The sequence below is a fragment of the Tinamus guttatus genome, unplaced genomic scaffold, assembly GCF_059628265.1.
Source record: "Tinamus guttatus ecotype Peru unplaced genomic scaffold, ASM5962826v1 Tinamus_guttatus_pri_ptg000104l, whole genome shotgun sequence".
Lineage (NCBI taxonomy): Eukaryota > Metazoa > Chordata > Aves > Tinamiformes > Tinamidae > Tinamus > Tinamus guttatus.
The window spans coordinates 1,671,929-1,689,124 of record NW_028288638.1 but is presented as its reverse complement, the minus strand read 5'-3'; the positions used below and the strand labels follow the sequence as shown (position 1 = coordinate 1,689,124).

At 40.9% G+C, this 17,196-nt stretch overlaps 1 protein-coding gene across 3 annotated transcripts in view; it reads right to left on the bottom strand.

Moving 5' to 3' along the window:
• TPK1 (thiamin pyrophosphokinase 1) overlaps nt 1–17,196 on the bottom strand; it is a 264,754-nt gene that overhangs the window by 86,945 nt on the left and 160,613 nt on the right. For all 3 annotated transcript variants that reach the window (XM_088520866.1, XM_088520869.1, XM_088520868.1), the window contains one exon: nt 8,982–9,128. In XM_088520866.1, the coding sequence (XP_088376992.1) occupies nt 8,982–9,128 (147 nt within the window). The remainder of the gene's footprint in view (nt 1–8,981; nt 9,129–17,196) is intronic.

The window sequence follows — 17,196 nt, the reverse complement described above, 5'->3', positions numbered from 1 at the left end:
AAGGAAACCAGGCAGGCCCTAGGTACCTAAGTCATTCCATCCACCCAAGAGGCTGACCTAAGAGTCATAACTTAGCAATATTTAAAGGTGATTCCTAGGCATGCCACATGAGACATGAACACATTAGACATGAAAGGCTTCCAGCACCACATATACAAGGCTATAGCGGTCATAGTTTGACTACAGAAAGAAGAGTGGACACTGTTAAGCCCAACAGGAAGAGATGTAGCCAGAATGACAAAAGAGCACTGATGAATTAACACTTCATCTCACAAATATATTTCAGAGAACTGGACGAAGAAAATTAAGAAATTATGATGCACTGAGAAAAGAAATTCAATGGGTTCCAAGAAAAAGCAGAGAAAAAAAAAAAGAAGACACAAGTTGAAAGAGAAGTTCTAGGTGTGGGATGGTTAATCAGTGAAGGCGACTGGCCTCTGATTAGGCAAGCCATAGGAAGTGTTAATAATGATCCCTTTCAGGCATACCTAAGTTTTCAAAAGCTTATAAAAGTTGTAACAAGATACAGTCTTGGCACTAATGGAAAAGTCTGGAATCTATGGGTACAAAATGAATAATGCTCTGAAACACAAATCTCATCATTAATGATGCAGAAGTTAAAACAGAACAACAAATGGTTACATGACATGAAGACAGACACTTACTTATTGGGAAAACTCCTAGGAAGTGGAAGTGGAGTCTAGAGTAAGAAAATTGCTGTATGTTAGCAGATCAAGAATTGGAGCAGAGAGAGCCAGGAAAAATAAAAATACACTAAACACTGTCATCAGCAAAATGTTTTGGGATTGACCAGAAGATATTTTTTTCTGGCAGTCAAAGCAAGGAGAGAAGAAAAAATGCGATGATAAATAAATACAACTGAGACTAACTTTTCTGTGTGAAAACTATAGGAAAAGACATGATTTAAACTGTAGTTTGAAAACAATCCACCATGAATGGAATGATGCAATTTATCAAAGTGAACTGCAGATCACAAATGAGGATACACAGCTGGGAAAATTTTGTAATTGGAAAACACCAGGGAAGGTGGAAGGCAGAGCCAAAGGACTATTACTTACAAAGCCTAAAAACATGCACTACCTTGATTTAGAGTATGTCTGGAAGAAATGCTTAATAATACCCCTATCCTTCTGGAGGGCAAAGAAATTCATTAACTAAGAAATGCAGGAATTGGCTAAGACTAAAATCTTGCTTGTTTCTTAATGGGAAGAACCCCGGGGAAGTCTCTACTGAACAACTGGTAATATACACTCAGGCTATTGATACTTTTCAGGAAGAGAAAAAAGAATGCTAGTTAGGTTAAATGGAGCCAAGAGCCAGCTGATGGTTTAAAATGCTGTACTGAAAGGGTTGTTTTTCTACCGCCAAGAGCCAGTAAAAAATAAAAATAATAATAATAATAATAATAATTAAAAAAAATCAAATCAACTCAAAATAGTGTTTTTCGAGAAGAGTTCTCACAGTACCTTTCTCGGTTATTACTTTGTTGAAATGGTGAGGCAGTGAACTGAAGTTGGACTCGAAGAAGTTCACAGAGCATACCCTAATGGACATTACTATAGTAAGGAAGAAGTTCTCTTTCAAAAGTAAGATAAAGAAAACAAGCTAAGAGCAACTAGAACTAAAATCAAAAGTGGAACACATTCCTATAGAGAAAATACATAACTAGAGAACAGGAAGAGTCTGCAAGAAAAACTGGGTGGGAAGATAATTGAGTAATTTTCTGGAACAAATATTTTAAAAAGAACAATGATGATGCAATCTACAATTGATTAATCAAAAGAGGACTGACAAATTTTCTATGGCCTCAAAGAGTTAACTATTTATTTAAGCTTTTTGAATACAAGAATAGCTGGAAAGAGGTAAGTTCCTAACACAGGTACAGATCACTGTTGGGAACATCTGGAGGAAAGTCCATTTGATTGTAAAGGATCATAAAGGACAGTCTGAAAAAGATGGCACTGGTCATTCTGAACAAAACTGGAATGAAGATTAAGAGGGAAGATCAGAGATAACTGCAGAGAATATGGAAGATAATTCTGTGGAATTTTCATTGCCACTTGATGAAACAGTTTGCTTAAAAATATGAGAAAGAAATAGAAATAAGATCAGCTAAAGGGAAGCCTCAAAGAAAACATGGTGAAAAAATGGGGGGGGGAGGGAGGAGGAAGGCATGATTGTAATGCTAATTCTTGTTAAATTCTCATGATAAGGAAGCATTAACTTGAAACTGGTACTAAAATCGGTAAGCTTTCAGAAAGCAGCTTTCAAATGTTTCAAATGCCATCTTAATGGGCCAAATTCTCTGATGTCTAAGCCTATGGTTGACCTTAAACCTTAAAAGTACTGTATTGCAGGTTATAGTCGTGGGCAATTCCTCAATTCAGGGCACAGAAGGTCTGATATGTAGGTATGACCCTCCTCTAAGAGAAGTCTGCTGCCTTCCTGGGGCCCAGGTTAAGGACATCACCAGAAAACTCTGAGCCTGGTTAGATCCACTCACTATTATCCATTGATGGTCCTACATGTGGGAGGAGAAGAAGCGGCAACGCATAGCCTGAGGGTGCTCAAAAGGGACTTTAGCGAATTGGGCAGACAATCAGGAACTCAGGCCCAGGTCATATTCTCTTCCATTCTTCCCAGTGCTGGCAGCAATATAGAAAGAAATAGGAGGATATGGTCCATGGGCACATGTCTCCGTGGTGTGTCATCACCACAACTTTGGTTTCTTCAGCAACAGGAAGCCTTACATGGCAGCAGGCACGACGGCATCTAATCATAGAATCATAGAATCATAGAATGCTTAAGGTTGGAAGGGACCTCCAGATGTCATCTAGTCCAACCCCCCTGCACACGCAGGGTCACCTAGAGGACGTGGCACAGGACTGCATCCAAGTGGGTTTTGAAGATCTCCAGAGAAAGAGACTCCACAACCTCTCTGGGCAGCCTGTTCTAGTGCTCTGTCACCCTCATTGTTAAAAAATTTTTCCTTAAGTTCATGTGGAACTTATGGTGCTTCAGTTTGTGGCCATTACCTCTAGTTCTGTCGGTGGCCACCAGTGAAAAGAGACCAGCACCATCCTCTGCACTCCCTCCCTTGAGGTACTTATAGATGCTGATTAGATCCCCTCTCAGCCTTCTCTTCTCCAGGCTGAAAAGGCCCAGCTCCCTCAGCCTCTCCTCAAAATGGGATCCATCTTTCTCAAGGGGCGAAGAGAGCCCTGGGGCATGAGCTAGCAGGGCTCCTTGAGAGGTCTTTAAACTAGATTTGAGCAGGGATGGGGGTATCATCAGGGAAGCAGGTTATGGGGTAGGCGATGGCCTGTAATGCCACTCAAAAGAGCCTAACTCCATAGCCTGTGAAGGGTGCCCTAAGCCTGAAGAGGCTAAATGAGAAAATCAGAGAATTTCTGAAGGCCCACATAGTCAGGATGCAGCTGTCTCAGCTAGAATGGGAGGCACATTGGGAGCTCAGCTCAAAAGCCTCTATGTAAACGTGCGCAGCATGGGGAATAAATAAGGGCAACAGGAGATGTATGTGCGATTGTAGGACCATGATCTCATTGCAATTATTTAGACATGGTGAGACAGTTCTCATGACTGGAACGTGGCCATGGATGGCTTTAGGCTTTTCAGGAACGACAGGCCAGGAAGGCGAGGTGGTGGAGTTGTTCTTTACATGAGAGAGCAACTGGAATGTACGGAGCTCAGCATAGGGGAGGAAAAATTGCGGATTGAGAGCCTGTGGGTGAGGATTAAAGGGCAGGCCAACAGGGGCGACACAGTTGTGGGAGTTTACTACAGGCCTCCTCAAAGATCTGGGCCTGGAGCCTTTTGGAGGTTCAATTCACATAGGGCAGCAGCAAAATACACAGTGAGAATGAATTGTTATTAGCTCAGTAAGATTTTCCCCAATCAGGAAAAAGAGACAGGCCTCAATAGCGCTGACTCCTTTATTCCAAGGGCAGAAGTGGAGCCATAGCAGACCCAAGCTCTGTGCTGTCTGCCCCTCGCCCGAAAGTGGGAGGAAAGGTAAGGAAGGCAACCAAGGTAGCTACTGCTGACATGGCTGCTTTTGGGGAAGGAAGCTCTGAAAGTACAAAATTTCTTTGGCGTTTCTAGGATTATTATGGAGGAATCAAGCTGTCAAGGAAGGACTTGAGGCAGCCTTTTCCACAGCAGGGTTTATTTCCAATTGAATGACTCCCTTTCTTATAGCAGAAATCCAAAAGAGATGCACCTATCAGGGAATACAAACTACCTGCTTGAAAATTCCTTAAATGTCCCTTAGATGTGTCATTCAAGTGACCTAAAGGCAATCCAGGCTGCCACTCTTGTACCTTCCCTCACTTTTATCTATAGCAGCATCTGAATCTGGGCGCAGAACTCTACCCTAGCCTCTCCGCATCTGCATTATTAAGTCAAATCGACTGGCACGTCCCCTGGCTCTCCAGCCAGCTGGCACAGCGCTGCTCGCATCAGAATGACTACACTCTCTCGCCCTTAGAGCCAGAGGATATCATCTCAGCTCCTTGGTGGGCCCTGGCTGAGCTGTACTAATGCCCCCAAACCAAGCCCGTGCCACATCTTTGAGCATGAGAACCTAACAACTGATCGGCTGCATGGACTACTGTATAGCAATGTTTATATTCATTAAAGAGCTTATTAATATTGTTGTTCCTACTGCAATAATACCATGTTCCACTCCAGTGAAGGAGCTTAGGATGGAAGAACATTTTGCAACCAATTAACGAGCCTCACAGTATCTGCTCAGAGAAGCATACATGGCTTTTACTCACAGCACACAGTAGCAGCTATGAGATCCAAAGACTAGATCCTTGACCATCTGAGGAGATATGGTCAAGGACTTCGGCTGGTAGTAGAAAGCCGCAGATAAGGTGTGAGACTCCTGATCCTTGTTCCTCATGTTTAGTTGCTGGATTCCTGTGTGTGATAGTAAATCATTCATCATTTTTCACAGGGAAGACAGACAGTCACAAGAAAAGCTGTATGTAGGAAAAAGGGTTATCAAAGCATTCACACACTATTTCAAAAGAGTTAGCTAACTGACAAAAGTACACTGCTGTAACATATTTCCATGTATAGGTAGCAATACTTCTCCCCTATAACACGTTGCTGGAATCCTGCATGGGGAACACTGAACTCTGCTCAGTATAATGTAAAAGACAGGCCTCATTAACTCTTGGACATCTTCTCATTTCTTGGTCATAAATCCTATTACCTTGTATTACAAACTGCCATAAAACTCACAGATAAAAGATAATTTATGCTCAGTGTACAGAAGCTAATGTTTCTGTACTCCTGAGAAGCACAGCACCAGAAAATGAGAAAGTATGTATGTGAAACCTTAAGTCATTCATACTGAGCATGGCTAGCATGATAAACATGGCTCAGAGGGCCTAAAGCTCTTCAGCCAGGGTATATCCTAATGGTAATTGATATCAGCAAAATTTCAGGCATAAAATGTATGGATGGTTACATAAAACATCCTGCTCATAAAGAGTGATTACTCCTTTTTAAGAATTCAGGGTTTCCACCCACCAGTACAGAAAAAAATATGATGACAATTCAGTGCAGAGTAGTACGCTTAAAAAAAAAAAAAAAAAAAAAAAACCTTAAATCATCACATCAGAAAATGCTTTAGAGCAAGAATCACTTCCTGGAGTTCTTCTGCAGTCTCCCTATTCTAACTTCTATACTAACTAATGCAGCAGGACACACATAAACCCTTGCTAACCACTCTGGGAGTTGGCAAAATCAAATACAGCCCCATACCTACTTTTTCTCTGAAGCAATTTACACTCTTAAGACTTTGGCTTTGATGTTAACTATGACGGTTATCTGCCTAAAGATGCATTAAACTTGTTGGTCACTAGTTTTCCCTTCCCACCCAGAAGAAAGAAAGGTTTTGCTGTCATCTTACAAGTTCTGTAAATTCAGACTCTGTTTAGGCCTTTTTTTTTTTAATACTCATTGACCTATAGTGGAATTCACATCTTTCAATTTAGATCTACACAATGCACAGCTACTTCTCACCCCACTACCCAGATTCTCTATAAAGGCAATGAAGATAGAAAGAAATATTTATGGCATAATATACTTCCAATCTTGCTTCTCTTTTCCACCTCCCTTCTCACCAGATCATCTTACAAGTCAGATATGAGTATGAGTCATCTTCTCTGTAGCTTTATTCATGTCAAAACATTTTTTCCCAATTCTTCTCAAAAACTTGCACTGTCTATATCTGGCTTTAGTATTTCTCAAGAGTTATCTTGTACTTAAAGTACTTAAAACCACAAATACCACTTACTGTTCCAGACTTGGATGATTTTATTAGTTGATGAAGAAAGGTTTTGTTTAGCTGCTCCACCTGCTACAGTATATTCCATATAGGGCACTGTCCTTCTTCTGCATTACCCTTAGGATTTCTAGCAAGTTACAAGCTTGTTTCCCACAACACCATGGACCTTTACAAGTGAGTTGTCCAATACTGATAGACACTGCCTTCTGTCCTTGCATATCTTCCTCCCACATAAGCTGTTCCCCTCTATATCAACATTTCAATAACGTGAAATAACTTTTTTAAAGCAATTAATTACTTAATTTTATGGTGTATTAAGATATCCACCCATTTAGTGTTCCTCTTAGTTCCTGCATTGGTAGCTAATAATTCAGGGACTTGACTTGCTCTTCTCTGTATCTTTATAAGAGCTATTATGGGATTCCAGGTTTGTTGCTCTATCCAAGTATTTTAGTCTCTGCCTAGGTACACATGATATAGAATGGTCTCCGCTACAGTGAGCAGAAGTCTAATTTTATTCTGAAATGAAAATATACTTACATTTTGCTCACATATTTTAACCAAAGAATCCTCCCAAAAATCAGATTCTTCCTCCCCAAGAGAGAAACATTTTAGATCTATATTTTATAGGAGAAGCAAGATGCTTTTAACTTTATCATTTGCATAAGCATTTGAATCTCAAAACCCTGCTTCATTTGTTACATAGTTTCCAGACTTGCATTTCAAAAATTTGGTTGTCTCCCACTGTGTTCCTCTCCCTCCTACCTTGATTTTAAATTACAAAGGGGAGAGAAGGAAAGAGAGAGAATGCCATGATTGGGAGTGTTTACAAGAGCAAATATCATGCTGACTTCCATAGGAGAAAAAAAAAAAAAAGAAGTACTTCCAAGCTTAGGTTCCTTGCCTGTTCCCCTGTATAAACTTCTTATTTGATCTTTTCTTAACTATGAAGGATTAATATTATTATCTGGAGGGACCATGACAGCTGACTGAAGACGCTGACGGTGACAAGTTTAAACCAACAATGAAATGCAATTTTGTGTCAGAATTAGCTTGAAGATTGTTGTAAAATACCTGCCCCCTGTATCTGCCCTTTATTTCTGAATACTAGAAAAAAAGCCTCAAGTTATACAAGTCAGTTATCGGCAATGCAACTTGACAGCCAGAAACTGTGGAAAAGAAATAACACCCTGGGCAGCTGTCCCCACCAATAAAAAGGTATTAAATGTTTCTTGTAAAGCACAGTGAAGAACATAAGGAAGTTTCTAACAAACCGAAACAAACAACCAGCAACCCCAACTCCATTTAAATACACAGACCATGACTTTTTTTTCTAAGACGCAAAGGGGTTAATTGAACACTGAGGACTCTTCCCAAAGCAACCCTGAGAACGGCATTTTGAAAATCACTTAGAGGAAGATTAACAGAAGAGTAATTTAACAGAATAAAAAGCCTTACCAGTCAAGGCGAATATTTTGTAAGAGAAACTGGAATTCTTCATCTTATTTTAACTAAGTGTGTTCTTAAAGGGCTCCCAGAACTACTTTAGAGTGACCAGCAGCACTACCCGCACAAGCTACCCACCAGTGCGTTACTCCACACATTCAGGTTGTAACCCCAGTTATCCTTTAGCCCTGTTTTCCCTCACTCTGCTGCTTCTAATCACTTGCATTCCCAGTCATTCCTCATCACACGGGCAAATGAGCTCCTGCCTCTACCACCCCTCCTGCAGACACAGGGCTTCCAAGTTGTTAATACAGCATCTGCCCCTGTGGGTTTCAATCTATAATCTTATAGAAACTTATTAATGCCTTTCTCAAATTACAGTGAAATGTGTGTGGTGCAGGGTTTGTCAATTTTATCAGTTTTATCGATTTTATTATTTATTTTAATGAAATAAGCTGAGATAAAATGGAAAAAGTTAGGTAGGCTTCTATAAACCCTGACATCAGGGAAAGGTATTTCCAAACAAATAAATGTATCACTGTTAGAGAAAACTTTCTGATGCTTAGATTTGCTTTTAATTTAAATCTTAAAAGTAGAACTCTGCAAGATCTCGTGCTTGTGGCATTTTATGAATCAATAAATGGAGCTGCAGACCTGAAAACCACAAAATCAACGTATCTAAAACAAATCCCCTTGCTGATCCTAGCTGGGTTCCCATCATAATGAACAGCACCATTCCTTAACATGCGAATTCTGCCTGACATGTTTGTCAAGGCTTCCCTCATATCTTTCTCCTATGGTTTTCTTTTTCTGACTACACACATCTATATGTATCAACATGCAAAGGGACTGTGTGCTAAATTCAAATTTACTACTACCCAATTTAAAAGTTTAAAGACTTTCTTAATTTGTAATCAAAATCCCAGATTTAGTCCATTTCAGCTTTTATACCTTCTTAATTTCTTTGTTCCTCCCCTTTGAAACAAATCTACTTTGAACAAATTAAATTGATCTTTTCAAAGGCAGGACTGCAGGGTATATCATTTGCTGTCCATTTATCTGTAATGTATTTTATATTTAGGCTTTGACCCTACAGAATACAATTAAGAAAATGCACATTTTTTGGTGCCAGAACAACAAGCTCTGGACAGAAAGTCAGTTTTATTACAAAGAAACTTTTCACATCACTTACAGGCTGAAGCAGGTAAATCAGGGAGCACTCTTGAATAATGATCACCGGAAAAGGAGTGATATTTGTTGCATGAAAAAGGGTTTCCACTGCTGCCATTATTTGGTCGAAGCGTCCTGCAAGGCCACCCAAAGCCACAATTACATCAACCTAAAAGATAAAAAAAAAAAAAAAAAAAAACAGTCACCAAGGGAGAACCTTCAGGCCTGAAATTTAGGCCCTGAAAATTAACAACAAAATCACTTTGTGAAAAAAGAAAAGATAACTACTGACTTCACAGGAGCAAATCTCCAATACAGTCATTCACTTCTATTACTGATAAATACCATTATGTGGTTCTTAAGCTGAACACCAAAGCTGTGTAAATTCCTGGTCACTGCATGGTACTTTAACCAAGAACATGACCGTTTTGCTTAAAATCCCAGCCAATCTCTGCAAGTACCTATCTATCTGCCTTGACTGGGTATGACACTCCACACTTAAGCTTCTTAGGTAAGGACAAGAAATTAGCTGTGGTATATCCAGCCTTTAGTGTTTTTCATCCCCAGATTTCAACACCCTTCTAGTATTATCCCCAATTTGCAAACGAAGGAAATAAAGCAAATTTCCCATTAGGCCCATTCTACCCCATTCCGGCTCGCAGTGCACAGCGTTTTACATAGCAGCAATCCTGTTTCCACAGGCTGGATCTACTCCAGCCTAACGACACGAGCAGCTTCCGAGGTGGGAGGCTCCAGGCCGAGTCCATGCGGGGACAGGAGGACAGGAGGAGCAGCAGCTCCTGGTTGGAGCCCCAGGCCTGCCGAGGTCATCGTCTGCCTGCAGGCTCAAACTGACTGTTCTCAAGAGGCTGAACAGCCTGTATTCCCTATCAGCAGGAAGGGCATATTTAAAAGTCTTTTCTTCAAGAGCTTTAAGGTCCTCTCATGAAAGGTCACCAAGTGTAACGTACTATTATTACTGCTTCTGTAACTGCATCAGTTGTGCTCTGTAACTGCAGCTTAAAAAGCTACCACTGCAGAAGTCCTGTCTAGAGCCTTAACACACTGCAGCTCTAAAGCTCTCCCAAGCTGCGCTGGCATTTGCCATCTGGTTTATAGAGCTTTAAGTCTACAGCGACTGTGATTACAGGAGGTTTTACTCAATCCACAAGTCACTTAGTGGTGCTCTGTGTTTCTGAAATGATGTATTAATAAGATCAGCTTCTACTTTTATTACCAGGGCTAGAACTTTACGATTTTGCTGAGTATGCACGAAAATTAAGCTCTTTTCAATTAGGTCAAGACACACCATCTTTCACATCACCACAAGGAAAGCAGTAGAGAAGTCAGACTGGATCAAAATAACATATTTTATTAACAGCATACATTCAAACAAAAACCCTATCAGCTCTTCTACTGCAGAAAGAGATTTTCTGTGCAGATTAAAGATTGCACAGATCTAACATATGATCAATATATGATGTTAGGAAAATCCATCCTGAAGAAGGATACAAATCACCAAAACAGCAAAAGGTAAAAAGCATCTGTCCCCAGCTAAGCCATGATACATTTTTATTATATCAATTCCAGTGTAGAAACAAATTGCATTTGTTTGACTGGTGGCAACTGTGATTCAACAAAGTTGAATCAGTTTTTTGAAATAATATTACTAAAAAAAAAAAAAAAACAACCCTACCAACACTGCTCTTCTTCACTACCAGTCAACTACTGGCAGGAATATCCTCCCACCCTAACGGAGGCTATGAGAACAGTCTGCTGTACTCACATGTAGCCACACTGACATTAAGGGGGTTTTGCAAGGGATCAGCAATCTTCATGCATGATGCTTTTCTTGCAAGCAAGGGGAGTGCAGCTTAAACCCACCCCATTAGGCTTAAACCTAAGGCTAACTGATTCACTTTTTAAAAAACTGAGCAACTATAGTCTGCATTTCTTACCTTATGTGAACTTGTTTTGGCTTTAATTTAAATTTTAAGAATGAAGGAATTGTGGAGTTCCAGCAGACGTATTTTAAATGTTGCAACAGTATTCTGAATACATCTTCTCTTCCTCATAAAACTGCCAACATGTCACGTAAAATCTACTCTATTATTAACACACACGTAACTCTTATGACACAGTACAGAACCCTTCTGAACCAGAGTTGTTCACTGGTTGAATCTTTTTTTGTGCTATTGCAGAGTACAGCAAGTTGAAGAAAAATATAAGTAAATAATACTGTAATGCATGACAGAAATAGTACAGAAATGCTATTTCTTGTTCTAGGCTATTGCAGTGTTCTTGCATAACGGTGCACAGAAATGAAAGAAAATAGAACCAGTCTTGCATGAGGCAAGCCTGTTGAAAAGGTGTTCACAAGTCAGCAGGACTGGCAGCAGGGGTGTTAGGAGAAGGCTAACAAAGATATCTGGAAAGGAAATGTAACTATTCAGAAACTCAAAGAACTATTCAGGTTCTAGGTGGATTTTTGAAAATGGAAAGTGCAAGTACATGTCCGCAAACAAAACCAGCTGGAGTATGAGATGAGCGAACGGAGAAAAAAGCTCAGACTATGAACTTCAGGGACGGCGGGCAACGCTGCCTTCCCCAGGGAGCTCTGGCAGCAGCGACAGGCGTGCAGATGTGGTAGCACTTACAGAGCCTCTATGTGAAGCTCTCGCTACGCACATTATTTTTACTTAACACACATGAGGAGCTTAGTCCAACAAAAACGTCAAGAACCATTTCATCCTCAAGCTGCCACTTCTGTGCCCCGCCCCCCCCCCCCCCAAAAAAAAAATCCTTCCCTGCAGTCATTGCTTCTTTCATTCTCGAAAATTCTCAAGAAAACGGATGTGCCAACGTGCCATGAAAGCACAAACATGACTCTCGGCCATTCTAAACCATAAGACAAAGGGAAAGTAAATAACAACACTCAGGACCTTTATGGATTCACACATTTCAGACAGGAAGGGACATTCATTTTTCCAGTACAATTTCCTTTTTAACACAGACTACAGAACTATACCCAGGTATTGCTAATCAGCCCAGCAGGTAGCATTTGACTTACACATTGCACTTCCAGTGAAACAGCCGTGCTTCACTTAAATGTCCTGTCACCAGCCCCCTTATACAAATCGTTTTCACTCAGTGCTATTAATTTTCCGGGGGGGGGAAAAAAAAAAGGAGAGAAGAAAAAAAGATTTAAACCACTAAATAACTATAAATAATAGCTTGGATCATTGCAAGTGTAGCGTAGAGGGGGTTGTATTCTCCTGGACTATCTATAAGCTGCCTTAAGCACACTGCGCAGCATTTTTAAAGGCTCCCAGGCTTTAATTTAGAAAAAAATTAAGGATCTATGACTGAGGTTCAGTCACCTTTAAATGACACACCCAGGCATTAGTAACTCTGGAAAGGGGTTTAGGAATTCCTAACAAATAGCAAGGCAGTTAAAGGACAAAGGAAGGATAAAGACAGACACTACTGTCCCTTTGGAGACACATTTCTTGGGTTTCTTCCTCTAACCTAGAGCTGCAGCCACGGGCTGCCATCACATCAGAATGAAGTTGCCTATTTTTTTGCTTCCTTTCTCATGGACACTACTGAAATGTTCAGTTTGCCAGTTTGCTTTAAACTGTTTACAGGCTTGTTAAACACTTTTTTTTTCCCCGCCTTTTTGTGCAAACTGGTCCAGCTAATATTCCTCTTTCTGGTATGGATGGGTTAAATGCAGAAAATATTTCAGCTATGCATTTGAAGAACATGTACTTAAGGTGAAAGGTAAAAGGACACAGCTGAGAATTGCATGAATTAGGTTAAAGAGGAGCTTAATATCTAGTTTTGTAATGCAAACATCACCATGACTCTAAAAGCATAGTCCAACCAATGCCCAAAGTGACAGCAAAGATGCCTGTTCTTCTTAAAATTACACTCTTGAACCCTGGTAAGAAGTCCTCTCCCCAAGCTACAGCTGGGGCTCTGGACAGTTAACTCGCAGGATTTTCACCCACACGAGCTGTTTCAGTGAGACAACTTTCAGAAAAACATGCCCAAGTCACAGAGAGCGGGTTCATGAAAGAAAGTATTTACTGACAGCAACTGCTGGCACCGGCATTAATTGCAAAATCTGACCTCCCGTAGAGCAAAAGGGGAAGGCAACAGGAATCAGGATGCTTAGCAGCTCTGGGGCCCTGCACGATCCTTCTTCTGTGACTATGGACACCACCTGCTAACACCCAGGATATTTCCATGCCAACTACAGGCCAGATATTATATTTAAATGCATTTAATGTACTTAAAAGCAGCAGCTTATTATCATCTTCTCACTTCACTGCCATCTCTTCACCCCTTACCATGCTGCTTTGTTTCTCATGCCACAAAGCCTATTGCTTTAATTTAACATATTGGAGGAAGGCGATGTAGAGGATGTAATTACTCCAGCAGCATTCATTCACTTGAAGTTTATTATATGCTGAGAACTAAACAACTCAGTGGTGCTGTGAATGCTACATTTATTACTGCTTCATGACACCATCAATTACGATCAATCTACAAGAAAAGCATTTTTTCTTCCTATGTATGTTTTGCAAATCAGGGGGTGATTGGAAAATGCAGGTATATTCCTTCTGTGTGTGTCTTTGCTTTGATACTGAAGACTCTAAAACACACGTAACAATCTCAGAGAACAAATGCAATAGAGTAGATAGCAGCTCACTTTCCCATAGCTGTGTTAGCGCTCTTGTGCTTCTCAGAGCATTCTTTTAAACCATTCACAAAACAAAATCACAATGTAAATTTAAAGAACTATTAACACTCCCCCAAGCAATGACGTATGATACGATGAGTTTCAGTTGATTATGTTGCCTTTCTCACTCAGTGTTTTCCACGAGAGCTGTGCCACTTGTTTCCTTTTGGAATGATAGCACGGCCGCACACCAGCACCTGAACTCTGCTCTGTTCACCCGAGCAGGAACCCACTTGTTGCTCTCACTGTCTGACTCGCTGTGGAAGCAGGAGCTCTCAGCAAAGGCTGTGATGCTGCCTGTCTCCCCACCTTTCTATCAATGACGTGGTCACCTCGCCAAGCCCATTAAAGCCTTGTATGACATTCTTCCAAGCCATGTCAGCTCCCTTCACAAAGCATTTCTTGCTTATGTTCATTTTCTTACACTTTCACCAGAACAGTTTCTCCACGGGTAAGGCTATTTATTTCAAAATGAGAGGTTCTCCCCTTCTGCTAATGATAGGAGACATTGCACTAATCTGCTTAAAACAAGGAGCACAAATGATATGAAGATGGAAAGATAATCATATACAGTCACAGATTTCAGTACTACAAAATGTTTTAGCCGCATTTCTACTCTTGGATTGTGTTTAAATCTCAGGTAAAATGACTTATTTTCAGTGTTTGGTTTCTCCATCTTATACAGATTCAGTCACAAGTATCAAGCGCTTCTGACTTAGCAAGTTGCTTCTCCACAGCTAAGCGACGGTAAGTGGCAGTGCTTATAGTGTGGTATCACTGCCATGGAAAAGTAAAACTCACCATTCTAAACTACAATCCCTAAGAAAGTAAGCCCTGAATTTTCTTAGTTGCAATGAAAGTGGCCCACAAAAGATGATGCTAAAATAGTTTAGGAAATCTCTTTAATGATCATGGGATATGGATCCAGTCATATTCCACACAAAAGCTGTACTCATTATGCTGCGCTTGTAACCTCTTCATCCACTTCCTCCAGGAGTAAGAAAAAAAAAACAACACAGAAACAAAGTAATAAAAAACTCCATCAATGAATTCAAGGAAAAAGAAAAGTGATCTTACGTTATTTCCAGAGAATCTGTTCTTCCTGAGCATTAAATGTCACATTTCACTTAATCTTGGCTTTCATTTTTTTAAGGGAAACCCAGAGCTCAAATAAAAGGCAGTTTTTACAGAGTTCTCAGCTAAGTAAGCATCAAGCCAAAAAAGATCTTTTGTCCCAGAAATGTAAAGCTAAATAAACTTTCCTGCATAAAATACACTTCAGATTAATCAAACGTTATGAATGCCAGAGGTCTAAATAATGAAAAAAGAATGAAAAACAAAAAATAAAAAAGGAAAAGTTGCAGGGAAATCAGCCACAGCAAATACAACAAAGCAAAAGGGCCACACGGCTATCAGGAATTTAACTGAGATGAGCAAAGAAGCTTCATTTTAACTTTCTCAGACCTATCCTCATTCTGCACTGAAGCCTGAACTAAACACTGACATTCCATGGTCTGATAGTTAGATGCTCTAATCTAAAGAAAAAAGATCCTGCAAACTCTAGAAGAAAAAAAAATCAAACACAAATAAAAACAAATGATCTGACATAAGACAACAATGGAGTAAGTTTTTTATAGTGACCCAGCTACCAATGAAGGTATGACCAAGCAGAGACTACACCATAGGCCTGCAGCTTCACTTTTTTTTTTTTTTTTTTAATCAACCAAAACAGTAGTTACCAACAAAGGATATAAGTCGTTCTGGACACCTCGTTGAAAACTCTCCTTGTTGGTGTTCCTAATGCTAGACATTTTAAAGTTCAATCCATGACCACTGAATCATAGCTAAATGGAAGCCCGTATTAAAGAAAAAGAAAAACCTGCTGCCTCCCCTCGTGCAGAGCCACTAAGTGCCCCCACTCTCAGCTGCTGAACTTAGATAGGCCAGGCCTGCACTGCAGGAGAGCACAGGGATGCTCTTCGCCCGCTGCATGGACTGCAGCTCCTGCCGCCCAGTGTTGGTGGAGAGATGTTCTCACACAGGAGTGTCCCCAGCTATAGGGACCTTATGGGTCACAGCCACGCTTCAACTTCTGCCTACTAGCCTACCAACGGTACCTACCCCAGCACAGCTCAATAGAACACGGGCACCTTTGTAAGCCCTGAAAAATTATCTTACATTTTAGAGGCTGTTGAAAAACAGACCCTCTTTTACAATCTCTACTTATTCCAACTGATAAAGCTCACTTCTTAACTCATCCATTATCACTGAATCACAGAAGGGTTGAGGTTGGAAGGGATCTCTGCCCAATCCCCCACTCAAGCAAGGTCACCAAGAACACACTGCACAGGAACACGTCTAAGTGTCTTTTGGATATGTCCAAGAATGGAGACTCCACAATCTCTGCAGGCAACCTATTTCAGTGCCTGTCACCCTCACACTAAGGAAGCTTGTCCTCATATTCAGGCAGAACTTCCCATGTCTCAGTTTGTGCCTTTTACCTCTTGTCCTGTCACTGGGCAACTGAAAACAGTCTGGCCACATCTTCTTGGCACCCTTCCCTAAGGTATTTATACACACGGATAAGTTCTCCTTCTCAGCTTTCCCTTTTTTAGGCTGAACAGACTCAGATCTCCCAGACTTTTCTCATACGAGAGTTGCTGCAGTCCCTTCATCATCCTAGGAGCCCTGCGCTGGACTCTCTCCAGTAGCTCCATGTCCCTCTTGAACTGGGGAGCCCACAACTGGACACAGCACTCCAGATGTGGCCTCCCCAGAGCTGAAGAGGGGGGGAGAATCACATCCCTCAAGCTGCTGGCAACACTCCTCATGCACCCCAGGAAACCAATGGCTTTCTTGGCCACAGGGACACATTGTCCAGGTCCCTCGCAATGACAGCACAGCTCTATCAGCCACTTGTCCCAGTTCCATATCATGAGTGCACTTGCTGAGGCCCTGCTCTGTCCCTTCCTCCAGGTCACTGATGAAGAAGCTGAACAACACTAGGCCCAATGCTGAGCCCTGGGGGACACCACTAGCTACAGGCCTCCAACTAGATTTTCTGCCTCGATCACAACCCTCTGAGATCTGCCTTTCAGACAGTAATTATTATTTCTACTTATGTAGAAGGCTGAGACCAATCCCCATGTTACAGTAGCCTTCTCTTCCTTTGCCACCAAAAAGCTCCGTTTCATTTGGCGTCACACCATCTTGTTTTTCTTTCAGCTCCTCATCAGACCTGAGTCCAGGATCCTATAAAGTTAACAAAGGAGAACTAAACCGGTGTGTGGTATTTAAATCAGGCAGTCAGGTGTCCTGTAGAACAAGTTTGCTACACGGAATGCTCTGCCAGGAGTCCCCAGGTGTCTATACTTGTGTGAATAAACAAAGCCAACTTGAACACTATAGAAAGAGGAGACTTTTTAATGAAACTTTTGAAATCAAAGGAATCTTTTTTTTTTTTTAAGTTTCTGCATATTTTTGCTTCCTC